The sequence below is a fragment of the Corvus moneduloides genome, chromosome 11 (assembly GCF_009650955.1).
Source record: "Corvus moneduloides isolate bCorMon1 chromosome 11, bCorMon1.pri, whole genome shotgun sequence".
Classification (NCBI taxonomy): domain Eukaryota; kingdom Metazoa; phylum Chordata; class Aves; order Passeriformes; family Corvidae; genus Corvus; species Corvus moneduloides.
The window spans coordinates 2,402,066-2,428,309 of NC_045486.1; the positions used below are offsets into that span (position 1 = coordinate 2,402,066).

A 26,244-nucleotide genomic window follows, 5' to 3' on the forward strand; every position below is an offset into this window, starting at 1 on the left:
AGGCTGTGTGTTGGGAGCCTCTATCCCTGCTGAAGGGAGAGGAGCTGTTGTTCCCACACATCTGCAGCTCCTCCCCAGCAGGACTTGGGATCGTTGATGATGCCACTCCTGCCCCCATCCATCACTCACCTCTTCAAATAAAATGATAAGAAATCTGTTTAGCTCCAAGTAGTTGGAGTAAATCAGGGACATGGATGTGCTGATTGAGAGGCTGGAGGTTTTCCAGACTTCATCTGTGGGATGAATTGGTGAGGATTTATTTGCCCTTTCATTCCTTGACAGCTTTGCTTTCACTCATGGCAGAGGTTAGAGCAATCACACAGACTATTGGAAAAGTATTGAGATTAATGATTTTATGTGTAAACTATTTTTCCCCACTCAGAACATTAAGGGATAAGAAAATGGAGGAGCTCTTGTCTTTGAGATGAGATCTCGAAGGTCCCGTCTCTTCAGAAGAGGAATGGAGGTGGTTTCCACAAGGACTGAGGGTCTGAAGCAGCTGGTGCTGGGAGAGTTGTAAATGGTTGTGCTTTAGGAGCTTCAGAGGGACAAGGGCTCTGGGGTCATGGCAAAGCACATGCAGCAGGAGGAACTTTTGGCTTAAAAGTGTTGGAGAATATTGGGGCTCTTTAGATGAGAAGACCTGAAATATTATTAACCCTTTAATTCCATTTATTCAGTGGCTTCTGCCACCCAGCGCTGACGGTTTCTATGCAGGCTTCCCTACAGAGATAAGAAAACTTGATATTGAATACAACAGTATCTTGTTTTGCATATGATTTGAATTATTAAATGGCTTTTAAATTATTTGCTGCAGGCAAAATAGTCAAAGTATCTATTTTATCTCTGCTGATTGTTTGAGCTTGTGCTATTAGGCTCGTGTTTGCTGACTGGATAAATGTGAGGGGAGAATCCAGTGAGAGATTGTGAAGCTGCTCTGTTTTCTGTGTGTCAGGGGAGAGAAAGGCTCCTTGCCTGTATTGACACAGGTCCTGTTCTTTATGCTCGGATAACTGGAGTGTTTGTGTTGCTGTGGATCTTTAATAGAGACAGGTGCCATCCTTCCTGCCTCAGCAGAGGGAGGAAGGACTGAGCTGTGGGTAGAATTTCTTCGCTCAGAGAATGAATTTTTATTGTAACTACATTTAAAAAGTAGGCCATAGGTATAAATGGGTTACAGATGATGTTTGGATTTAGCTTTTTGTTTCTACTTAGTAGCCAAAGGTCAGCAGAGATTTTGACAGATCAAAATATTGGCAGGGGTTCATCCCAGGAAAAACAAAGTAAATAAATTTTGGTTAAAAATGTGAAAAGGAGCGAAATAACCAGGAGAGGGCTAGAAAAAAGAACGTGCCCTTGTACGTTGTCTGTGACGTCTCTTTTTGGTCCATTTTTTTGCTGCCTTTTCCTGGTGTCTGTCTCTCAAGGCAGTCTCCTAAATAAACTCTGAGGCAGTTCAAGCAGGCTGTGGAAAGGAGCTGGTACCTATAGCAGTGGTGCGGTTCTTCCTGACTTTGGGAAGATAAGGATCAGGGCCCCTGTGTAAGTTTAATTCATAGAATTATGTGATGGAGAATGAATCACTGGGGAAAGCAAACTAACTGAGAACTCTTTCAAGATGAGATTTTCAAATTGGGCCAAAAGGAAATTAGGTGTCCAGATTCCCTTAAAATATAACTGAAGCTGGAGCATAACTGTCCTAGTCTGTTCTGACAAACAGCTCAGAAAAAGTTCATTGTGGTTGATAACCTTGAAGGCTTGTAGCTCCACTATCAGCTTCAGCCTTGACATGAAAGAACATGGAAACCCTGGAATCCACTTCTCTGATATTAGTCCCCAGGGATGTGTGGCAGCAAAACTTCCCACGGGGCGAGGATAGGGAGCATTTCAATAACTGCTAATGGCATCATATTCCACAAAACCCCTTTTCACCTGCTGTTTAGGGACTTGCAAATGGCCTTAAATAGCTTCTGCCATTGCAGGATCTCCTTGGGAGTGCTGTTCAGTGGTGCACTTAAACATCTGCACCTTCCTTTAATTGTTCTCCAAGCCACACTCAGGCCAGTCTGAGGAGCTGCTGTGTCTGATGTTTGTGTTTCTCCTTGGCAGCAGAGGAGGAGTAGGGGCAGGAACAGCTGGGGGCTCTCTGGGTTGTGCTCTCAGACTAAGCCTTAATACGAGGCTCTGCAGATGCTCCTTCTGTGATCTTCCTCCTTCTCTGTGTCTTTTGATCAGCAGAATAGGAGGCTGTGCTTTGGTCTGCAGTTTGTACAGATCATGGCACGTGGAATGCAACACTGGGGTTCAGCTGTGTTTCCTATAAAAACTGGCAGAGGTTTTGCTAAACGTCTGATACGAGTACAGCCAGGGAGATGGTATTGTCAGTACCAGGTTTATTAATGCCTGTTTCTACAAAGCCATGTCAAAACAACCATGGTTTTGTTTCAACAAAGGACAGAGATGCAGTAAAATTGATTATTATAGAATCATGGAATGGTTAGGGATGGAAAGGACCTTAAAGCCCACCCAGTCCCACCGCCTGCCACGGGCAGGGACACCTTCCACTCTCCCAGGTTGCTCCAAGCCCTCTCCAGCCTGGCTTTGGACACTTCCAGGGATCCAGGGGCAGCCACAGCTGCTCTGGTCAGCTTGATCCTATTATGATCTACTGTATGCACATAATTCTGGGGAGATAGAACCAGGTGAGGCACAGAGGGAGTAGAGCTGTACCCCCCACTTGCTCTTTGGTTTTCCTGTTGTGAAATCAAAGGTGGGTGGATGCTGCTCTCTAGAAATGGATTCCGGGCTCCCACCAACAGGAGGCAAGTCAGAAAAACTTGGTCGTTATGAAAAATATGAATTACAGAATCATAGAATATCCTGAGTTGGAAGGGACCCACAAGGATCACTGAAGTCCAACTCCTGGGCTTCTCCTCACTGGCTATGTAGAGGTGGTCTGGTGGCATCTATGTTTGAATGGAAAATACACTGGAAAACTACTGGGCCAGAGAAATGAAATTGGGCACCAACCTCTTCACCTTCATCATTCCATAGTTCTCCCTTCCCCACAGTATTTTGGAGGCTGAAGTCTGCTGTGTGTTCGGAGTGGTTTCATGGCGTGCAGGGATTTATGCCCCTCGAGGGATTTATGGCTCCCTGTGAGGAATGGAGAGAACGCAGCACTGAGGGATTGGCTCCTGAAGTGATCTGGAGCTCCCCAGCACGGGGTGGGAGCCCTCTGGAAAATGGCAGCCAAGGACTGTGCATGGATGCAGCAGGAACATCCAGGTTTATTGAAGGCCCTGGGAATGCCAAAGCAAGGAAGCAAGGACAGGCCCCAGTAGGAAAAACTCCTGTTTGAAAAAACCTGCCAAGAACTTTTACTCCAGTTGTGAGCAGAAAGCTGGAGTTGCAGTGTTTAAAGAAAGGTTGGGTTTTTTTTTAACTTTTAATCATTCCAAATCAGTGACTCCACTGAGGATTATAGGATTATATGATTTAAATTCCATCCCCCTACTCCCATAATGGGGATAAAAATTATGGTTTCAAGTGATTTTTGAAAAAAAAAAATCCTTGTTATAAAATTCCACACAAAATGTTTCACAGCTGCTGAGAATTTAAGGATAGTTAATGCTTCCAGATGCACCCAAGAAAAATCTCATTTACCTGATTTTGAATCTGTCACACCACTGAAGTTAATGAGATGTAAGCTCTTAAGTCATTTAGTCACTTTTGAATATTTTACTTAATGATCAATTCCAGATTTTCTAAAGTATTTATTTTTATGTATTTCAAAAAACTGTTACGATGCTTTTATTATGCTTCAGCATTCCTTTGGTCTACTTGGCATAACTATACAGCTGTACAAATTTAATGGTACATCTCCTGTATCTCACTAAACAAAAATCAGTCTTTTGTTGCTTTCATACCGATAGGAAACATGACAGAGGTTCATAACGTGCTGAGGAATAAGGGCAGGTGGAGAACTGGAGCAGAGGGAAAGGGTTTGGGAAGTGGAAGGGAGTGTGGGAAGGTGGCACCAGGAGTGATCTGACTCTCACTGCTGGCCAGCAGCAACTGAGGGCTCCGGAGGGAACTGCTGAGGGCCAAATGGGAGCAGTTAGGTGAAGGGAAAAGGGCTGCTGGAGAAAGCAGGCAGCAGTGAAGGGAAATACAGATCAAGTTCTTCCCTGTGAGCTCTGCAGGTCTCGTGATGAGCGAGGCTGTCGAGGGCAGGATGAGCCAGGGAGGCTGATGCAGAGCAAGGCTGGGAGAGAGGTGGATAAAAGTCCTCAGATACAAAACATTGCAGTTTAGAAGGAGCTCACAGGATGCTAGTAGAGGGGAAACAGGAAACACTCCCTCCATACGACAGCAAAGAAAGGTTAGCTGGGGTGCAGTATGGAGTGTCTCTTCCTGCAGGGACACAGTGCCCGTGTTTGAGCGTGGGCTGTGTGTAACACCGTTGGCATCTCCAGCTCAGGCACTCTGGCTTTTCTTGAAGAAAGAAGTCCCACGGCAGCACGCTCACCCTGCCCTCCAGGCTCTGTGGGGCTCCATGGCTGAGGGTGCAGGGCTGCTGCGCTCGTGCCATCAGCACAGGGAGCGGGAGAAAGCAAATCCCAGTTGCAGCAGTTGTTCGTGGCATCTGTTGTGGTGGTGGGCCATGGAATGGGATCACAGTGTAGCAAACAGCCACTGCTGGTGCATTGGGTGGGTTGTGAAATGGCTCCTTCCCGCTCCAGTCCCACATTCCTGGGTGCTTTTCCCGTTGTGCACATCCATCGCGATGCTTTGTAGGATGGCAAGGTGGTCACAAGAGATGTGTCCAAGGGACTCGTCCTGTTCCCATGCAGGGCACATCAGCTGTGGTGGAGATGTTGCCGGAGTAGCCCTCACTTGTTTATCCCAATAATTTCAGGAATTTCATTGCAGCGGTTTGTCCTCAGCGGTATTTTCAAGGTTGCCAGCACAAAGCAAAAGGAGTTGCCTGATTTGAACTCAAAGATGCTTCTTTTATCACTGAAGTCCCAGATTGTCAGGGGCAATGGGGCACGTTTACACCCTTCTCTCTGGATCTCAGATTCCCTGACCTATTTCCAGATTCACCCTTTCATGGAACCAGTGGCCCAAACTGCTGCTCTTTTCATAGCCACCTTTTAGTGACTCAGGGAGTAGTCCTGGGGGCAGGGCTGGAGGACAGATGGTATGAATGTATTGGTGGGTTTGTGCTCTTCATTCCAAGACCACTTCCTGGGTCAGTCTTGGTTTGTGGGTGAAAATACCCTCTCAGTCCAGTAAAATATGATTTAGGTGAGTAAATGAAAAGTGAGTTTAGCTGGAATACTGCATCCCACACTTGAGTGGGTTATTTACTCTTCAGGGGACTGAAATATTTTACTATTGGGCAACCAAGGGGAAGTAACAGTGCAGAAGTTTAGTTGGGTATGAAATATCTGCTCTTATGCAGCCTCTCTGAACCACTAGCCAAATGAAAGCTAACAGTGGTCTTTCCCTCCTGTTTTCCAAGTGGCCAGTCTCAATCCCTGATTCTGAGCAAACTGGGGTGGTTTTTGTCTTCAGTGTAGAGTAGATGCAAATACATTTTGAAGGCAATTAGAGCGTTTTTATTTTTGCTTACAATAAACTGCAAGCACAATAAAATTGCTAGCACAAGGTTGAAGGTTATTTGCTAAGATTATATGCCACATGTGATTTATCTCTTCCCCACTTTTTATTCTTCTATTAGCAAGATTTTAAATATCCAGGGGATCTCTACAGAATTCTGTAAGGTCAGATTAAAAGGCTGAAAATATTTAGTGCAGGTGGCTGTGTGTGCAGAATCCACTGCCTTAACAAGGTGCTTCTTGCTGCTCTCAGGTGACCTGCATCTCCCTCCAGGATTCCCAGCAGCATCAGCTCTCCTGCAATCCTGCAGATCAGCTCATCCCTGAGAAGTGTATTGCTGTTATCAAGCCATTTTCCCCTGCAGTTCTCTAAAAAGATGATAAATGACAGCAAAGAGCAGGGAACACAGAGCCCGTTATTCCCCAGTGGAAAGGAACATGTTAAACATCGCTTTCCTTCCCAGCACCTCGGGCTGCTGTTGGAGGCTGCTGAGCTCACTGGGGAATGGGGCTCTGTCCCTCCTCCATGGCCATGTGTCCCTGTCACCTTCCTTTTCACCAGTGACTGTGCTTCTGCAGCTGCCCAGATTTGCAAAGACAGCCAGGTGAAAACACATCTGGCCACACACACAGAGATGGAGCAGTCAGTGTGGTCTGCATCCACCAGCACAGAGTGGTCAACACAAGCGTGCTCAGAAGGCAGAGATCCCCAGATTGCTTGGAATCAAGGATGGGAGGTGGGCACAGAGGGAGGAAGAGCAGGATGGCTGTTTTGGAGGGCAGCCCATGCACAGGTTAGCTTATGGTCACTGAGGAACCAACACCGTGGACCCAAAGTGATGTGTTCTTCCACCAGTTTGGTGGGAGGTTTGGGTAGAGCTGTGTGATCCCGGACAAGTGCTGCAGGAAGCTGAGGAGATGATGGAAAAGGGGCCTTGCTTTGCCCCTTCTGACACCTGTTCAGTTAATTATTTTCCAAAGGCAATTTTATGATGTCATGCAAGCTGGAAGCCAACGTTCTGTGGCCAATCTTGTCCTCAGTGTCCTTTTCTCTGGCTAAAGTAGAGTGAATCTTTGCTGCAGAAGAGATCTTGGTTTAATTCATCGTGCCTGCAGCTTTAAGGTTAGAATAGAATATAGGTGAGATGATAATTATTGCTCTGAAGCTCTTCTGGAGAAGGCAACATGAGGAAATGTCCCATTAACATTAAAAACAAATCCAGGAGAAGGTGCTGAAGAAATGCTTTCACCCTGTTACTTCTCCATGATCAAAGGACACTTGCCTAACCCTCAACATCTAATTGTCACACGATTAAAAATGTATGAGCTCTCCTGAACATAGCGAGATTGTGTGTAGCAGCATAAGGATTTGACTGAAATGCATAATTAATACCTTCACTCAGCTTCATGTGGAAACACAAGACCAACAGGGCAGGTTGTCCAAGGGATGGACTCAAGTTTTTGCACCAAGGCAGCTGATTAGTGAAACTATGCTGGTAACTTCTCACTTTTAGACAACGAAAAAGAAGTTTGAAGTTTATCTGTAAATTCTGGGCTGTAAAGTTTTGGATATCTTTGAGAAGCCAATGAGTTTTAAAAAACTTCACACAGCCCCAAACCCCAGGCACATTTGAACAATTAACTTTTACTTACCAAGAACTTATTTGGTGTGTAAAAATTGCACATTGATAGTGGTCATAAAGAGTAGAAAATGCTGTGCTTTTTGCTGAGGGGTCTAGTGTGATGTAACCATGCATTCACCAGAGCCCACCCTGCTCGTGACTCGTGTGCAGAACTTCCATGGATTCAGAAAAGACAACGGACAACGCTTCCGTAGGTTCAACTGTAAATGATGCCTTTATATTGTACCCAGTGCACACAGAACACTGCTGCTCTCTTTTACCACAGTAATTCAGGAAAATACTCAGAATATGGATTAATTTTAAGCCTGTAAAAAATACAGTTCAGTATCGGACCAAACATGACTGTCTTGGTTAATTTCTGCTTTTGAAGGAACATTAATCCAATTCATTTTTTTTTCAAGTATACTCCAATATTCAACTGGTTTATTTCAGTTTGATAGCACTGAGTTGGGTTTTTTTGTCCTAACTGATGGTAATGACAGCTAAATGTCAGCTTCATTTCTATCTTAGCTCAGAATATAAACAGAAAAGTATACAAAAAGGAAAAAGTCCTGTTACACACTCTGTGAATTCTTTTTGCTGTGTACCCTATGCCAGAAAGTTTTGATCCTGCATGTGACTCTCAGTCCAAACGCCACACCAAGACATTTTTCTCATAAAATTATTTTCCATATTTTGCCTCTAGTGCAGAGAAAACACTGCTATTAACATAAATGCATAAAAAACCTGAATCTGGAACTTCATTTCATCAAGAAAAACCCCCCATGATATTTTTATATAACATTTTGGATATATTTTATGTCAAAACATGATCACCAGTCAAACTAGTGACATCTAAACCCAATACATTATTGTGACTTCTAAAATAAAAAAAAAACAGAACAAAACTAAATTTATTATAGCTCTGCCTTCATTAAACACTGTGTGTTGTTGATTTAAACACAGCAAAACTCTAGTAATTCTTCAAAAGTGTCTACTAAATAGAATAAAAAGAATAAGAGAACAATTAACATTTAGTTTGTTACATTAAAAAATTGGATGTACATATTCCTATTGCCTGTTAGCTTTACCTAAGCCTTCAACTACTACAAAAATAATAATAATAATAATAATAAAAAAGAGAACTCATTGTTGAAAGTCAAAAACATTCAAATCAGTTGATACAACATTACAGTACAGTCAACTAACATCATTCAGGGTCTCCTTTTCTCAGGGTGGAGTCCTCAGACCAGGGTCACAAACCTAGTTCACTGCAGGTCCAAAACTGAGGGTCAGCTCGGCGAGATCCTGCCCCTGTGATGGCTTTGGGAGAACGGGGCCGGCTGTGTTGGAACCGTGGGCTCACCCAGCCTCAGCACTGGAGTTAGGACAGCGTTAAGTTTAGCACAGTAACAAAAAAAAAAAAATAAAACAAACCAAAAAAACCCCAACAAACCCAAAAAAGAAAAAATAATAAAATAAATGGAAGATTGGAAGCTAGGTGAAGCTGCCATTTGTGTCAACCCATTGCGATACGCTATACTAAAAAATCCTGAAATATCCACCTGTCCTCACCGCTCTGCCACGGACTAGCAAAGTCAAAAATACAAAAGTCTTCAACTCGTCGTTTTTGCAGAATAAAGCAAAAAAGTCTTTGTGCTCCTTACTACCAGAAGCAAAATATCCTCTGAGTTACCACATGTAATAGCTTCTGGATGTGTCGACTTGGGTCGGCTTGGTCTCTGCAGAGCCATCCTTGTCTTTTTCACTGTCACCTTCCCAGAGATTAATAAGTGGAGGGTAGAGCTCGTTCAGGGGGATTGAAGAGGTCTTTTGCATATATTTTTTCAATGAGTGGTGGTAGTTTTTTCTCTTAAACCTTTTTGCAATATAAACAGAGACAGAGGCGAGGCTGATGACAGCAAACATGGATCCCATCACTGCTGCCAGGGCCGTGCTGGTTTCCTGGTCGGAAATATCCAGCGCAAAAGCTGCATTTTTGGTTGTGACGTTGACACAGGATCTCTGTGTTTGCTGATGGATGTTGGATACTGTCAGACACACTTCATAATCTGTAGAGGGCTGTAAATGTGTGAGGTTGTATTCGTGGACATCCACTGGGACCCTGGCGGTGTAGGTGATGTGAGGGTTGTCAATCTTCATTGTGGCCGATGACCATTTTAAATTGGAAGTCATGACATTGGAATTGACTTTCCAAGAAACCAGGATGGAATGGGATTCGGCTTGTTTCACGTAGATCTTCAGAACCTGGGTGCCATCCAGGAGCGTCCCGTTCACCCGGATGGTAGCGACCCTTGTGTCAGCCCCTTCTATGTTTTGGGCAACACAGGTGTATCTCCCGGAGTCCTCAACCTGGATGTTGGAGATTTCCAAGGTGCCCTCACTGCTCAGCTTGTATTTGTCAGAGAGGCTTTCCACGGTGACTTTATTGCCCAGAGGAGTGACCCAGTAGATTTCTGGCTCAGGTTCTGCCATGGCCCGGCAATCTAAAAACACCGTCATGCCAATGTCCAGGTTTAGGTGATTGGGAAAGGTCTCATGAGAGATCATTGGAAGACATTGTTCGTTTGAATCCTGTATCAGCACTTCCTTCACCTGCTGTCCTCGGTATTCTGGAGGCATAGCACAGAACATGGAGAGAGGCTCCATGAAGCGGATGTTGGTTTTGTTGGAGTTGATCCAGTGGATGACGCAGTCGCACCTGAGCGGGTTGCTGTGGATGCTGATCTCACGGAGGTTTGGGAGGGATTCCACTGTCTTTTGGTAGACTGCATTCAAGGCGTTGTTGTTGAGCATCAGGCTCTCCAGGGCAGGGACGTTGCGGAATGCCAGGCGATGGATGTAAGACAGCTTGGGGTTGTTGGTGGCTTCCAGCTTTGTGAGTTCAGGCAGGTTGTCCAGCGCATACCTATCGACAGACACGAGTTCCCCCATGTTGTTGATCCCCAGCTCTTTCAATCTGAGCATGTTTTTAAAATCCCCTTCTTGAATTTTATGAATTGGATTTTTGTTGAGATCCAGGAATTTTAAATTGGGAACTTTCTCAAGTGCAAGCTGAGGAACTTTTACCAATTTGTTATCATAAAAGGAAAGACTTTCAAGACTATCCAAGCCTACCAAGGCATTGCCAGGAATGTCTGTGAGGTACATACCTGCCAAAACTAGACTCCTTAAGTTTGAGAGTGGTTTGAAATTCATATCAAGTATTCCAATCACTGGGTTTTCTCCAATCATGAGAATCTCTAAGTTGGGAGTAGAATCAAACCAACGGCTGTCAATAACTTTTAATTTGTTGGAGTTGAGGTGTAATCTCAGAAGATTTTTCAGGCCAGAGAATGCGTTCGCAGAAATGCTGCTGATCTGGTTGTGATTTATGTAGAGCTCCTGCAGATTGCAGAGGTCTTGCAGGCAGTAGTCAGTCATCTCCGTGATCTGGTTCTCCTCCAGGTGCAAAGTCGTAAGCTGAGTAAGATTGGAGAGCCCCACATCTCTGATACTTGTGAAGTTATTTTGTGAAAAATCCAATTCTGTTAAATTAAAGAGCTGTTGGAGCTCATCTGTGGTCTTTGCAATGTTGTTGCTCTGTAAGAGAAGGACTTGAGTGTCACTGGAGAGGTTGCTGGGGATTTTTGTTAACCGGAGGTCGTTGCAGTCAACTGTGGTGGCTTCCCTGTACGTTGACTGTGGTGTAAACCAGGGCCTGATTTCACAGACACAAAGCTGTGGACATTCGTTGCTCTGTATGGAAGACTCAGTTAATGAATTCATTAACAATTCTAGCACCAACTGGCACACAGTTAAAACAACTCTAACCTTTGCCATGCTGGCCAGGGAGGCAGTTCAGATCCCCAGCCCCCTAAAATCCCCACAGAGGGTGATCCCCTATCAGGCAGAAAATGTAAAGCTTGATGTTTAAGGTGAAAGGCTTGGACATCCAGACAGGTGAAAGATGATTTTCTGAGTTCAGAGAAGTTAAGAAATGCTCTGAAGACTCTCTGCTGCTCCTCGGTGTTTCAGAATCTTCTGCAAATCAGTGCCTGAATATGGTCCTGAAAGCAGATTAGGATATCTGTTACGCTCAGCTCATATACAGTTCATCTATTATTAGTTTCTTCAACCTTTGAAAGAAAATATCTGAAAACAGTCATTATTTTAACAGTAATCTCTTATAAAAATCCCAGTCTGGTATAGGTAAATTATGTAGGGTTTGGAACTCTCTACTTGGGGTCTACATGAGAAATCTGAGTGAATTACCTGAAAATAAGACTTTGGGACACTTTTCAGGTTTAACCTGCAGGAGTTGTTTGAATGGCTTGGGGAATGCTGAGGGTGGAGGACGTGCTGGTGAGCACAGCGAGGTCTCAGACGAGTGTCAACACCCAATCCCTGTCGCCACGGCTCGGATTTCAGGCGTGTGGAATTAAGGCTCAGGAAGCTGTTGGTTTAGAAGTTTGAAGCTAAATGCGTGTGAACTTTGCCAAAATTCATCCAAGTTAATCAAATCGGTTCCAGATAACAGCTTAGATTTAATCCAGCTCAGCACCAAACAATAACAGTAAATTTGATTAAATGAATGTGCTGCCCTTATTTCAGCTGTTCGTACTGCACTGTGATTGTATGAACTGTTTACCACGATTCCAAATTGCTGTGGAAGCCCCACATTTGCATCAGCTTAGCCTGAAGTTGTTCATGCAAGAGTGTGTTTAAATTAACCCAGCTGTGCCCAGGCACCTCAGAACATCTGGTGTATCGTGGGGCTTTAAACACATAATCCAGGAAAATTTAATAGTAAAATCTTTCTCATTCTCACTTCATTGGAAAAATCACTCTGGTGAGTGCAGTTGAGACTTTTCAAACAAAAGGTTTGGGTTTTTATGTAACTAAAATAATCAGGTTGTGCTGTATGGACTCCCCACCCCTGAAAGTGTCGAAGACCAGGCTGGACAGGGCTTGGAGCAACCTGGGATAGTGGAAGGTGGCAGGGGGTGGAATTGGATGGGCTTTAAGGTCCCTCCCAACCCAAACCACTCTGTGATATCTGTGAGAACACAGTGATGAAAAACTGCAATAGCAGAAAGCAGGAAATCAAATCTTTTTCAATCAGAACGTAGCAAAGCCTCAACCCAGTCACAGCCCACAAAAGATGGTACTATAAAAAATAACAAAACTAAATACAGCTTTTAAAAATAAGTTTAAAATACTCCTCTGGATAGTGGTGCCAGGAATGCTATTTATACAACACTTACTTCCAAATCTGATCCTATCAAATAATGAAATTACCGTGTTTTATTTTAGATTATGTAGTGCTGTAGGTAGAACACACCCAACAGCATTTTTATTACTTATTTTTATATTGTTATTCTGTGGTTGTGCTTTGGAGGAAGGGAAAGAGGAGTGGGACCCAGAATACATTTGACCCTGTTGAGTCAGATTTTGTCTCCGGTATCTGAGACTTGAAGGAGAGCTGAGCAGACGCTGCTGGAGGGGGGAAAATCAACTGTAGGACCAACATTCCTTCTCGAATGACTTCCAACTGATGGAAGAATTGACTAAGATTGTATTAAAAAATAAATCCTAATGGCACCGTAATGGTAGGGAACACGTTAGCATGGAGTGATGAGGAGGCTGGCGTAGCCTGAGCTGTGCTGACTCTGATGGATGCTTCCCTCCACGGCAACACATTTGTAGCTGACCCAAACCAGCCAGTTCTAGGAGAATTGATGGCATCCGAAGCGTAATTGATTTAATTGCAGATTTTCAAATGGCAGCATTTTGCAGTGAATAACGCAGGCAGTGCCTTCCCCTGCTCACAGTCCTGGGCAGCTCCAGGAGGTGCCCTGAGCTGCTGTGCCCGTGGGCTGTCCCCTCACCCAGGGACACGTCCCTGCTCCAGCTCTGCACCTGGCCCAGAGAGGGAACACTGCTCCCAACATTCCTGCCTGTGGAATTTCTCCTGCAGCTTCTCAGTGGATGAAGAGAAGGGAGTTGGTGCCTCATAAAGCTGAGGGCCCTACTGATGTTTTACTACTGATTTAGCCCTGATGGAGCTGTATGAATCGTGTAATGCTTTAAAAACCAAGCTGCCTGAAAAAGACTTCAAAGGTTCTTTTAAAATATGTAGGAGCATGTCTAGATGTTGCAAAAAAAATCAAATTCGATCTTTTCTTTGTTGAATATTTACATCCTCTTACTTGCATGTTACAGTTATTGTTCATCCTTGCTAAGAAGGCATTTGTGGGTTTATTGAACAGAGTTCTGGGTTTATGACCACTGTAAATAGATGATTTTACAAGTTCCTAGTGACTCGTTCTCTTCTGTAGCTATTCTACTGCGAATGGATTTAATTTTCTTTAACTGCAAATGCTCTTTAGAAACAACCCATACATTGCTGTCTCCAGTCTCCCTCAGCCCAGGGCAGCTTGGATGAAGCTGGAAATTAAATTCCAGGGTAATCAAAGAGTGAATCCTGAGCAGCCTCATGTGCCCCAGCCCATTTCAGTGCTGTGCTGGTGTGAGTGGCACCCAGGGGCCACAGCAGGAGAAACAACCTGTCATGGGCTTTGGTTTTAGCTGCTTGTGGTGTGTAAAACCCCATCCATGGCCCTGATCAAAGCTACAGAGGCAGCAGAGCAGCCACCAAAAGCCATCCCTTTGCCCCAGGATTCTCATCTTTCCAGTCTTTCCAGCACTGGCAGGACTGATCCCAGAGACCTCTGCAATGTTTTGTGTTGCAGATCCTGAGGGTGTGAAGGAAAGCTTTTAGCATTCCCTGCCTTCCCTCTCATTTGTTAGATTCATATTTTCTGGTGTTCCAACCCACAACAGCAGTTGTAACAGCTGGTAACTTGATATCAGCAGAAATAATGGCTAATTTTATGTGAGAGATATGGAGGGAATTATTTTACTCAGAGTAACGAAATGCATCTTCCGTGGCACCGCTCAGCACCCGGTGCAGTAAGAAACCACATTTCTGTCAGCAGCAAACCCACAGCAGCTGGCTGGGGTGTTGGTTTGTTCCTGTTCCCTGAGGGCAGAAACAGGAGCATCATTCCTGTCTCTCATCCTGGAAACGCACGCCATGGGGAAGTCTAACTCTTCTCTTCCTACCTAAGTTCTGAAAACTGGTTAATACTGAGAATTTGTTTGGCCCAAGAAATCATGAGGGCAGGTGTTTGGTTATGGAGCAGAAGATCCCTCATTTCAGCTTTCCTCGGAGAGAGGGGTGAGTGGGAAGAGGTGTGCCCTGGTAGCCATGGACTTACTGGTGGCTTTTAAAGAATTTGGTTGGTTGGGTGATCAGAAGAAAAAGTCCATTTAAGCCTCCATTGCAGTAAGAGGAGAATATGAAGGGACAAGCATGAAATAAACTGTTCATTAAAAGTGTTCGTAGTTAACCTGCCAACTAAAAAGAAGAGATATTAAACAATTTTGCTTGGTAATAGGAAAACAAAGTGTTGTCACTTCCCTGACAACTGTATTAATGGTCACTATTAAAATTCGCTGAAAAGAGCCACAATCTTGTTTGCACATGGATATCTGGATGCATTTTGAAACAGTGGTGCTGCCACAGCAAATCTGCCCTCTCCACAGTAACGTGGTTCATTCTTGCAGAATTTCTTTTATATTGCAATAGCATCAGCCCAGATTTTGGTCGGCAGCCACCTGCACTGAGTGTGCCCAGGTAAAAGTTGGAGGGATCAGATACACGAAGAAATTACCCCAGGCTAAGACAAGCAATTTATTCTGCAGTTGCTGTGAGCCAGAAGCACACGCTGATCTCCCATCCCTCCCCTCCCCTCTCTCCAAAGAAACATTTTCCCAGGTGGGAGCTGTGTGTTGGAAAATTGTCTGTTGTGCTAACATTCCCTGCCAATGACTCGAGAAGCTCCTGCATTCCCATCACCACCCTGTGGGAAACCGCTGCCATCCCTCAGGGAAAACCTGTCCTGGCTGCTGCAGCCTGGATCAGGTGGCTCAGCAGGGCAATGCAGGTGGGACAGCCCAGCAGCCGTGCCCAGGGACCTGGAGCAGGGTTAGTGCCAAGCAGGAGAACTGGGGGAGCTTCAGGTGGAACTGGAAAATGGAATTTAGACTGGGATCAGTACAGCTCCAGGCTCTGCTCTGTCCCTCAGCAATGGGACAAGAGGAACGGGCAGGAACTGATGCCCAGGAAGTTCCACCTGAACATGAGGCAGAACTTTCCCATGCAGTGCCCAGCCCTGAACAGATTGGCCAGGGGGAGTGTGGAGGCTCTTCCCTGGGGATATTCCAGACCCATCTGGACACAAACCTGTGCCCTGTGCTCTGGGATGGCCCTGCTGGAGCAGGGAGGTGGTACCAGATGCCCCACTGTGGTCCTTCCAACCTGACCCATTCTGTGACTCTGTGGAAGGAAGAACCTGTTGGGAGAGGGGACACTGGAGGCTGGGCTGGAAAAGATCTGGGCTGGAGCTCTGCGGATGCTGGAAGCATCACTGGAGGTGAGGGCGGCCACAGGGAGCTCAGGCTGGCATCACTGCAGGCTGCTTAAGGCAGCTGGGTGAGTTTAGGAAAGGGTTTTGTGTGTGTGTGTTGGAGGTAAAACATGCCCTGCTCTGCTCTGACCTTCAGCAGGGCCTCTGCAGTTCTGTATCCCCCTGTTTTCTGTGGATAAAACAGGGATTGGGGCCGTGCCCGGGTGAGCCATCGCCTCTGGCCGGGCTTTAGGAGGGAGACGCACTGAAATAGGAGTGCCCACTAAATCACAGCAGTAAGCTCAACACTAAACCTGGTCTAAAACCAGGTTACTAAAGTCAGGCTTGCTCCAGTCAAGAGCAGCAGTGACCTTGTACATCTTAGAGAAAGAGGACTTGGAGTTTAATAACCAGGGCATTTCCAGCCAACCCACGGAATGGGCTCCATTCCCAGGAATTAAATTTACAAGTGCAATCCTGTGTATTTAGAAAAACATTGAGGAATCAAGTAAGCCTTTTATAGTGAGGTTTTTAAAGTCTCCAGTGTCATCAGGAAATAAGCTATTTACAGGTTTGAATTGTGGAAAATACAGAAAAATCAAGCTGAAAATGATGACAGTTGAAAGAGCTTGAAAAAATCTGAATGTGGGAGCTTGGTATTAAAAGGAAATACCAAAACAAGGGCCTGTAGGACATCTAATAATGGTATAAAGCCTCAAAACGCATCCTCAGGGATTTACAATATTTAAGGTTTGGGGCTCTTTTTCCCTTCAAATAATGCCTACTTTTTCTTCTCATCTGTACACACATTCCATCAAAATAAAGTCTGTGTTTAATTTTGGGGAAAGCTCTGGTGAGAAGGTGATTTGCTGCATCTCAAGACAACCTTAGCATGCTTTATCTGTGTTCTTTTGAAAAATACTACTCTTATCTCCACCAAAGAACTGCAAAGAGCATCCTATTCATAACGTCTGCACTGCAGAAACAGCATATTACAGCTTGGAAATTTGTAATTTATTTGGGCTTATTCTTAAGACTCGCATCCGATACAGTATTTTTCATTAAAATATTGAAGTAAATTTGCAGGAGAGGGAAAAATGGTTTTCATTCATAGACTGCTCTGGAGTGCAAGGGGCTGGATCCCCTGCAGGGAGCAGCCACTGGGTACTGATGGCCCAACAAATCCATCATAGAATTGCAACCCAGCTTCTGGCAACCGATGGAAAATGTCTCACAGATTACCATTAACCAGTTATATTAGAAACATCAGGAATAACAGGGGCTTGCCAAACAGTGGGTTGTCAAATTATAGAGGCTGTTTGCTTTAGGAAAGAAAAAACCTCATAAACCACCTCATAGTCTTGAAACCTGAAAGGTGAGATGTGTTTGTGCAGCAGGAATATTCTTATGTTAGGAACACAAATTTTTATCAGCTTTCTTGCTACATTTCTCTTCATGAATGAGTTTAATCTTAGGACAATATGGGCTGTTCTGCTGTCCAGGACTCGTTTTCATGTCCTGCTGCAAGGGTTCAATGTGAAGGCAAAGCTTTGATCCATTTGATGGAGAAGAATCCTATCTGTGACCATTGTCTTCATTCCACACAATCACCAGATAAAGTTACTTCATTAGATCAGCATTTCTGAGAGTCAACCCATTCCACTGCCAGGTTAAGAACCAGTTTCCTGAGACCTTCCCTGCAGCTCTTCCCTTCTGCCTGACCTGCAGGACAGCTCCTTGCAGGTTATGGAGGACAAACCTCTGGGATGTGCTTTCCTTTCCCCCTGGACATGCCCTAACCCATCCCCAGCCCTCTGGGCATTTTAAATGCAAGGGAGAATTGAAACCTAATTGGTTTAAGTACAGTATCTAAAATTTCCAGAGCATAACTAATTTGGGAAGACCTATTCCAACTATTTTTTGCATGTTGTGTATCTGCTGGCTGATGAATGAAAGAGGACCAAGGCTAGAGAAATTCTGCTTTGGCGTCTCACCATATTTAAAGAGTAGAAATGGATTGAGTCATGGCATATTTGGGATCTCAGAACCCTGTGGAAGGATCTGAGCATCTTGTGACCCACAGGGGCACCTCCCTCCCAAGGATTTCATATGGAACAGCTCAGAAAATCTCTGCTTCTTACTATTGATCAAAATCAGCCCAGTTCAAGTAAAAATTAAAAAAAAAAAGTGAAAGAGGAAAAAGGGCATGAAGGTAGATTGGGCTGGATTTTGGAGTGGGATTCCCTTTTTGTTTCTTGACCACTCAGAGAGCCAAGGAGCTTGGCCAGTGGAAGCAAAGTGTTAATAACGAAAGGAGGAGCAGACAAGGAATATTTTTAACCAGGAGAAACAGGGATGTCAGAACTCCACAGGATTTTCCTGAAGTAACAGAAAATCCTTTTCCTCCCTTTTTGCTGACTGGCTTCTGGCAGTGTGATTATTTTGCTTCCTACACAGTTCTAGATCAAACTCCAGTTTTGTGAGTCACTCAGGATCCCCCACAGTTGGGAAAGACCCCAGCGTGTATGTGGTTGTTACTACAACACAGGATGCCAAAAAACCCTGTGCTGGAAACGGTGCCTGATAAATCCAAACCAGAATGAGTCAGGAGCTCTGTAGGTATTTATAAATCAACACAATGGTGCTGGCTGTAGGGAATGCATGAGGCTTGTTATTAAAAATTATATGTGCATGGAGCTTCAATTGCTTTTCTTCAATCAGGAAAAACTTCTTTTTCTGGTCCTTGTTACACTCTGTTTTGATAATTCTGTTTCCTGTGGCTGTAGTATGTGTTAGCTTTTCAATTATTAGTGATTAAGTATTAAACTGTATTTTACTATTAGCTGAGATCTATACCTACAGTTTGTACATGTAGTGTGCTGACACAGACTTCAGCCCTTAGAATAAAACAGACTTTTATTGATTTTTTCCCCTGAGTTTTATGCTTACAAAACCCAATTCTCTGTTTCTGAGCTATATATATTTAAATGTTAATAGACCCATCTATTGAGTTGGCTGATACAGAAGATCTGATAGGAAAGATTGTGAGCATACCACTAACAAAATAAATGGATTTAGCATGGGAGGTGCTGAGATCTCACAGAAAGGCTGTTAGCACCAAGACAAAGATCTGGAACTCAACCAAGCCGGGGAGGGATAGAACTAATTCCATTAAGCGGCCACAGATTTGGAACTGCTCTGAATCAAGGCTTTACTGTGACTTAAGGAAAAGGCTCTTTTCTCTCCAGTTCCACTGCTGTATCCTGTGACCCCCCCCTTTTCCACACGTCTTTCTGCACTTCTGCTACATGAAATACGTGTTCCTCACCATTATTTTGCTCCAAAGTCATTTAGGTAGCATTGCCACGGGATCAGAACAGGAAAGCTCAGTCAGCTGAGAGTGGTGGAAACCTTCACAGCCTGGATTCAACCATTTCTTTTGATCTCAAGTATCACCCGAACCCTGATAGTTTGTTTCATGCAGAAAACAGTCTTGCTTTGAAATGTTCATGAGATTAAGAAGGAGAGAAAATACATCCTGTTGAATGTATTGTGTGTTTAGGAAGAGGCTTATAAACTGTTCCTTGAGCTTCAGTCCTCAGTCTGGTCATGGCCATGTCCCAGGTTTTCCATGGATGGCTTTTTTCATCTGTGGAGGTACTAAAATTGCTGCCTATTGCAGAAATGAAGTTTTTCCTGTCAAAATTTTAAGTTACCAATGCTTTATAGATAAAATCTTCACCTAATTACAATGATTCATTTGGGCACAGTAATGTTTCTTTTCTATACACCAGACTTGTTGCACTTAAAGGGGGCAGAAAGAGAAAGGAAAGCAGATTTCTCAATGAACTTAGAAAAAGCACTGACCTGGTTTTACTTGGTGCCTTTTACTATGATGAACCCACTCTGAAGACCTGTTTTCAAGCAGCAATTAAAAAACTTCATTTCTGCAACTGCTTGTTCACCTATGGCTAAGGTAAGTTATTTTTCAAGGCATTTACACGTCATTGGTGGCTCTCTGGAACCATCAATATTTACTCTATTTCTGTTAGAATGATGGATCATTTGTAATTGAAAAATTTAACAAGGCCAATCAGTAGCTCATCTGCATCCCAGTAATTGTATGCAGCACATTAGCAAGGTATGAATTTATTAGATAGTTTTGGACTTGCTTAATCAAATAAATGATATGATGCATGAAATAACAGAAAATGAAGAATTCATTATATAAATGATAAACATTTTCAAATTACAAAAGGACAATCCAAGCTTTGATTGGTATTTTATTAAAACAAGGTGAAATGATATTTTACCAAACTTTGGACAAGCTCAGAGATTCTCTCTAAATAACTCTTAGGTGTTTTGTAGAAGTCCCTTAGGATGTGATCTGTCAGCCTCCAGTGTGGAGGAGGAACCCAGGGAACATCTCCCATGACCTCAAACAGCCCCATGGCTTCTCCAGACCACGAGTGTTCTCTTTATAACAGGATAAAATAAGGAGCAGTGACCTCAGGTGGAACACTCCAGTGAAGGGCAGAAGGTGGCAGTGGCAGGGCTGGAGATCTGCGTTATCTCCATTGCCACAGGTGGAGCTTGTCCAGCTTGGAAAGTGTTTGTTGAGCATGGAGGAATCTGGTTTTGGTCTCAGCATCACCTTGTAAGGTGTGTGGTACTGAAATGTGTGTATGGAAGCAGAGCTTGGTGTTTCTGCAGGTGAGACCCAATCCATGCACAAGGAAGGTCAAACAGGTACCAGACACATCCCTGCAACATCCCCCATCCCAGGCTCAGCCGTGCTGCTTTTCTGTCCCATGCTTGACTTGGACACTTCCTGCTTGCCACAGATCAGCCCCTTTGGGGTGAAGCCAGTGACTCCCAGGTGATCTCAGGGGTGGGATGTGCCCATCCACCCAGGGGCCCTGTGGGACTCCCCTCTGGTGCTCCCCAGGGCACAGGGCTGCACTGGGACAGCGATGGCTCCCAGCACCACAGTGGGGAACAAACTGTGGGTGCCTCTGCAGTGTGAAGAGACCCCCCACCCTGACACCTGCCTGGGGTTTTGCTCCCTTCCAGGCCCAGAGCAGCCCTTCCACAGGAGCAGGGCAGGGGCTGCACTTCCCCAGCACTGGTGGGAGCTGAGGAACCAGCCAGGCAAACCCTGCCAGGTACCTTCAGGGGGCCTTGGCTTCCAAAAGCCCTTGGTTCTCCTGCTCTAATCCAAACTGACAGATGCCCAAATTGCTGGAATCACCAGTTAGTTAAATTAAATACCTGGAAACGAGATGCTGGCTGACAACCTCTAAAATTTCTAACTAAAACCTCCAAGTAAGGTTTGCGTCAGTGTTAAACTGCTTTGAGTTGGGAATTGGTCAGGGAAAATACTGCTCTGTGTGACCACTGAGGACTAAAGGACAGCACCTCAGGAGAGAAAATTATGTAGTAAGGCTGCTGTACCAAATAAAATAAGGGAAAGAGCTGTTTCTCCGTGGCACTTTTATAACTGCCGTGCATTCTCACTACAGCACCCTGTTAAATATTTCAGGCCCGTTACTTAAACTTGCTTTCCCTTGTTGTTCTGTTAGTTAAAAAGGGAAGAAAAAGGCAATACTCCACTGCAAGTACTCGATCTTTAGAAACTGTGCTCCAGGTAAAAACCAGGTCCTGTTCTTTCAATAATTCAGCCAGATGGAAAGTCAAGAGAACACTGGCTTGTATCACCAAAGCAGGGTCTTATGAAATAGAAGGTGAAGTTATAAAAATATTTTGCAGGAGAAGTTAAGAGCAGAGACTAATTCTTGTCTCACTGATGCCACAGACTTGTCCTGCCTTCACCAGGGGGAGAATTAGGCCAATCCAAAATAGGCCAACCCAGTATTTTTCTTCAGTGCCATATGCACAAAAAGGAAAGACGACATGTGAAGAGCAAAACAAAATTTGAATAAAGTTGCAGGGTTTGAAGCAGCAAAGAATAAGAGAGGGGGGCTCAGAAGAACTTTCATGGGGAGCTCTCAGCCCTCCACAGAGGCACGTTCAACTCCCAACCCTATGGAGTCCATTAGTGAAGGACTCAATTACTCAGCTACAGGAAAAGAACAAGACTGGAAATGTCTTTGCGTAACTCAAGCACATCTGCAGTGGCTGTTTCTTATCAAAGTAGTCCTGTGAATTCTTTGTGCAGAACTTAAGCCCTCCAAATCTTAGAGAAACACCATTATTTAATAATTAATTACAAACCAACAAAACCAGTTCCCAAGCCAGCTCTATGATTTTCTTTGCTCTTGCCCATCTTTCTTTCCACATGTTAATTGCAGAGACAAAATAGAACATGGGAATATTTGTAGTGGGTTTCCTTGGATTTCTGTCCTGGTATGGGGCTCTGGCTGCTTCCCACCTCTGCACTCTCCCAGGAGCCCCCCAAGCACTGCCAACCCTCCTAACACAGTTGGCAGAAAAAGCATCCCAGCTCCAAAGTCCCCTTTTGTGTAGAACTCACAAATTATTTTTGAGAAAGATGTGTTTAAGTCCTGACCCTGTTAATGACTTAACTGCTCTGGAGCATAGCCTGGAATTCTTGATTTCTGGGAGCAACGTGGGTCTCCAGGATGGCAGCTCCAGCTGGGAGGGGATGCAGGAATCAGCCGTGGTGAGGCTGAAACGCAGGCTCCCTGTCCATGAGCCTTATACAAACAGAGAGGAGGAGGGCTGGATTTATGTGCTTCCAAAAACTTTACATAGATTTTCTTCAGTTCTGTGTCTACAAAATGTCTGCCAGGAAAAAATCTGGAGCTTGGCAGGATGAAGCCTCACACGTGTATTGTTCATGTAACTATGGTAACCTACAAATGCCACCAGTGTTTCCATTTCATACACAAATGAGGGGACAGCTGTGGGGACCACATGTCTGCCAATGGAATAATATATGTGAACTAGGATGGCTTGGTCAGAAAATTACAACTCATCTATATTAATCAGGGCTTCAAAGAACAGGCACCTCCGTGGCGACAAAGTGCACAGGAAGACAGAGGGATTTTTATTTTGGAAAATTTTGGCTCCTCTGTAAATATTTTCAGCATCTTGCTACTTTGCTGGTTGAAAAATAAACTAAAATAAATACTGTACAACGAGAGCCCTTCTATAAACATCACTTAACTCTTTTCCTTGGGTTTTGTTTGTTTGGGGCCTTTTTTCTAATGCCCAATCCTTGTCTGAGCCTGACACAGAACCTGACCTGGGACCAGGCAAGCCACTCACCTGGGGAAGGAGCAGCTTCAAAAGAGGCAGAAGTAACGTGGTTCAGAGCTTTGTGAACAAAGCCCTTTTTTTTACTCATTGATATCATTAACAGAAGGAAGAGCTTCAAAAAATTCATACAAGAAATTAAAAAAATGACTTAAAAATATTGTTTAAATGTGGATGAATCTACATCGTCCCTAACAACAACAAAAAGAAATCTGCAGATCCAATAATGCAAATAAATCCCCTTTCCAGTGAATATTAAGCTACGCAGGCTGCAGTAGCAGCAATACTTGACCGCTGTTATGATTCATGCAAGGTGTTTTAAGTGTCCCTACAAAAAAAGCCACAGAGCGGGGATCTGCTGCCCTCCTTGGCAGCAGCAGCCAGCTGGCAGCAGGATGCAGCAGGAATCCAGCACGCCGATTAGGAAAAGTTTTCCCTGCCTTCTGCAGTGCCACGCTTCTGTATCGGAGTGAAACAAAGGCTGCGGCATCCCCTCCTCCGCTCGCGGCAACGAGCCGGGCTCCGAGCACCGGGCACGAGGGGGATGTAGGAGATGGTGATGATCATGAGAGCTTTAACCACTGCTTGTTGAAATGATCCCATTTACTCCACGAGCTGGAAACAAATACACACAGAGAATCATGGAATCCCAGACTGGTTTGGGTTGGGAGGGACCTCAAAGCCCATCCAGTGCCACCCCTGCCATGGCAGGGACACCTCCCACTGTCCCAGGCTGCTCCAAGCCCCAATGTCCAGCCTGGCCTTGGGCACTGCCAAGGATCCAGGGGCAGCCACAGCTGCTCTGGGCATCCTGTGCCGGGGCTCTGTTCCCTATGAGGTTGTTTGACCCCTGGTGAGTCAGACTGAACAGAAGTTTCTTTTTTCAGCCTGAATTTGGATGGGCTCAGCATTATTTATGGCAGTAAAAAAAGGTCCTTCACAGTTCGCATGAAAAGTTGTTATCCTTTTATAATTGTCCAACTTAATGCAAAATCCTATTTCCTTCAATGATCAGTAGTGTTATCGTGTCTGTTCTAGGTAAATGGAAAAGACTTTATGGTCATCACAGTAACTGGTCTATTAAAGTCCAAAATGCCTACTGGGAGAGATAATTTTATACAGACTACATAAAACGTTGTGCAGCTAACTCTCAACACGTGAGGTAAAAGTTAAACTGGAGCTCTTGTCCCGGAGCAGTGGCACTACAGAGGCTGCAGAGCAGGGGGGACAGGGACATCAGGGGCTGTGCCCAGGGCTGGGAGCCCATGGGCTGACCAGGCAGAACCATCCTGCTCCCATCTGGGAAGCTTCGTGTGCTGGTTTGTGTCCCTCTCAGTGTGTCTGTCTTTTAAATTAATTTAAATTCTGACTTGCAAGACTTTGGGAGGATCAGTTTGGTAGGATCCCTTGCACAACAGTGGGGCTGATGCTGGGTGTGCCTTCGGTTATTCGAAGCTCTGTGATATCTCCCTGTGTGTACATCTGAGATATTGGCCAGAACAGGTTTATGATCTTGTTCAGAAATACTAAGTTCCTTTTATAGGGACCCTTTAAGTCTGTAAGGAAAAGACTTAAAGGTTCCCAAACTAGTTTTTATTGAAGAGATTCATTACTTGGGAGCTGTCGCACATCTCCAGAACGAGAATAGAAGCACCCTGTGTGTGATCTCTCACCTTTGGACAACACTATCGCCTACTTTGAGTTTAATTCTGTTACTTTTCCTTCTATCGCCTGGTGGGAAATGCGCACCGAGCCAGCACTGGGGGAGAGAATCACTTGGGGGAGGCCGAAAATCGCAGGCGAACATCTGTTGTGCGGCCCCGGCAGGGCTGAGCCGCCGGCACAATGCGCCTCGCTCCTGTCCCTCCTCTCACAGCGAACGGGGGCCGGCCCCGCGCTCAAAGGGCTCTTTGACAGGGGCGACAAAGGGGCGGCAGCGGGGCCGGTCCCTTTGTCCGCCCGCGGCCGCCAGCCCCGGGGGCCAGGGCACCCCCAGAGCCGGGGTAAAGGGCTGCCGCTGCCCCGCGCTTCTCCCCGCACATTTTAGGCAACAGACTTCCAAAAGAGCCCCCACCAAAGCGCAGGTGCGCTGCAGCAGGGACCCGGCGGAGCATCCCTCGCCTGCCCTGCGCTCTCCCGTGGCCGTCCCGCAGCCCCCCGGGTGCGGAGCGGCCGCTCCGCCCGCAGCGCCCCGCGCACAAAGCCGCGGCCGCGGGAGGAGGGCGGCGGAGCCGCGGCCCCGCTCACACTGCGCCTTTATGCCGCTTTCTGAAGGGCCATTGTCACACTGAAGGCTCCTTGTCTCCTCGCATTCCTCCGGGTGAATGGATGAGGCAGGACATCTGCCGGGATCCGCTCCCATTCGCATGCAAATAGGGGACGCGGGCAGCGCTGCCGCACCTCCGGCCCCGCGCCCATCGCCGGCACCCCGGTGCAGCGATTCCCCCCCCCCCAGAATCCCCGATTTACCGCAAACCGGCCCGGGGAACAGCGGAGCACCCGAGAGGGAGGAGCAGGAGGAGAGCGATGCTGCAGCCGAAACCCCGCAGCCCCGGAGGTGCGAGGCGGCCGCAGCCCCGGGGCGGTCCCGGCGCGGTGCGGAGCCACCGAAACCCCGCAGCCCGGGGGGAGTCCCTCGGCAGCCCCGGGGGGGGGGCACTGGGGGCTCGTCCGCCACCGCAAACTTTGCTCTCTCCCCGGGCCGCACCGCACAGCCCCGCAGCCCGGAGCGGAGCCCTTGCACCCGCGGCGCTCCCGCAGCCTCTGCTCCCTCCCCCGAGCCTGGCGGACGCACTCACCGCCGGCCGGGCACTGCCGCGGTTGTCCCCCGGGGCTGCACATCCGCTGCTGCCGCCGCGGTCCCACCGCGCCGGGATGCCGGGAGCGCTGGACGGACGGATCGATCCCTCCGTGCCTGCTGCCCGCCCCCAGCACAGCGGCGGTGCCGGTGCCGGTGCGCGGTGCCGCCCGCTCTGAGCCGCCGCCGGCGCGCACCTGGGAAGGCGCCGCGGATCAGCTGACGGGCCGCGCTCCCATTGGCTGCCCCGGCTGAGGGGGCGGGGCCAGGCCAGACCCCGCCCCCGGCCCCGCCCCTCCCGCCCCGCCCCCGGCCTCGGTGCGCTCCGGGGCTGCCGCGAGCGCCGTCCGCATCCAGGGCGAGCATCCTGCCCTTCCTTCCTTCGCATCCAGGGGGAACATCCCTCCTTCCAGCGTTCGGATCCAGGGTTAACAACCCTTCCCTCCATCCTTCGCATCCAGGGTTAACATCCCTTCCTCCCATCC

The 26,244-nt window shown here is 46.2% G+C and overlaps 1 protein-coding gene across 2 annotated transcripts; it reads right to left on the reverse strand.

The window, feature by feature from the left end:
- Positions 1–7,461: 7,461 nt before the first annotated feature.
- Positions 7,462–25,946, reverse strand: LRRN1 (leucine rich repeat neuronal 1). 2 transcript variants are annotated; one of them, XM_032120834.1, is made up of 3 exons: positions 25,761–25,946; positions 11,525–11,705; positions 7,462–11,319 (listed from the first exon to the last, which is right to left on the reverse strand). In XM_032120834.1, exon 3 carries the CDS (start codon positions 11,090–11,092, stop codon positions 8,942–8,944), a length of 2,151 nt encoding a protein of 716 aa, XP_031976725.1. In that variant the 5' UTR covers positions 11,093–11,319; positions 11,525–11,705; positions 25,761–25,946; the 3' UTR covers positions 7,462–8,941. The 2 variants fall into 2 exon arrangements, with proteins under 2 accessions (XP_031976725.1, XP_031976724.1); XM_032120833.1 differs by lacking the exon at positions 11,525–11,705.
- Between the last annotated feature and the right edge of the window lie 298 nt (positions 25,947–26,244).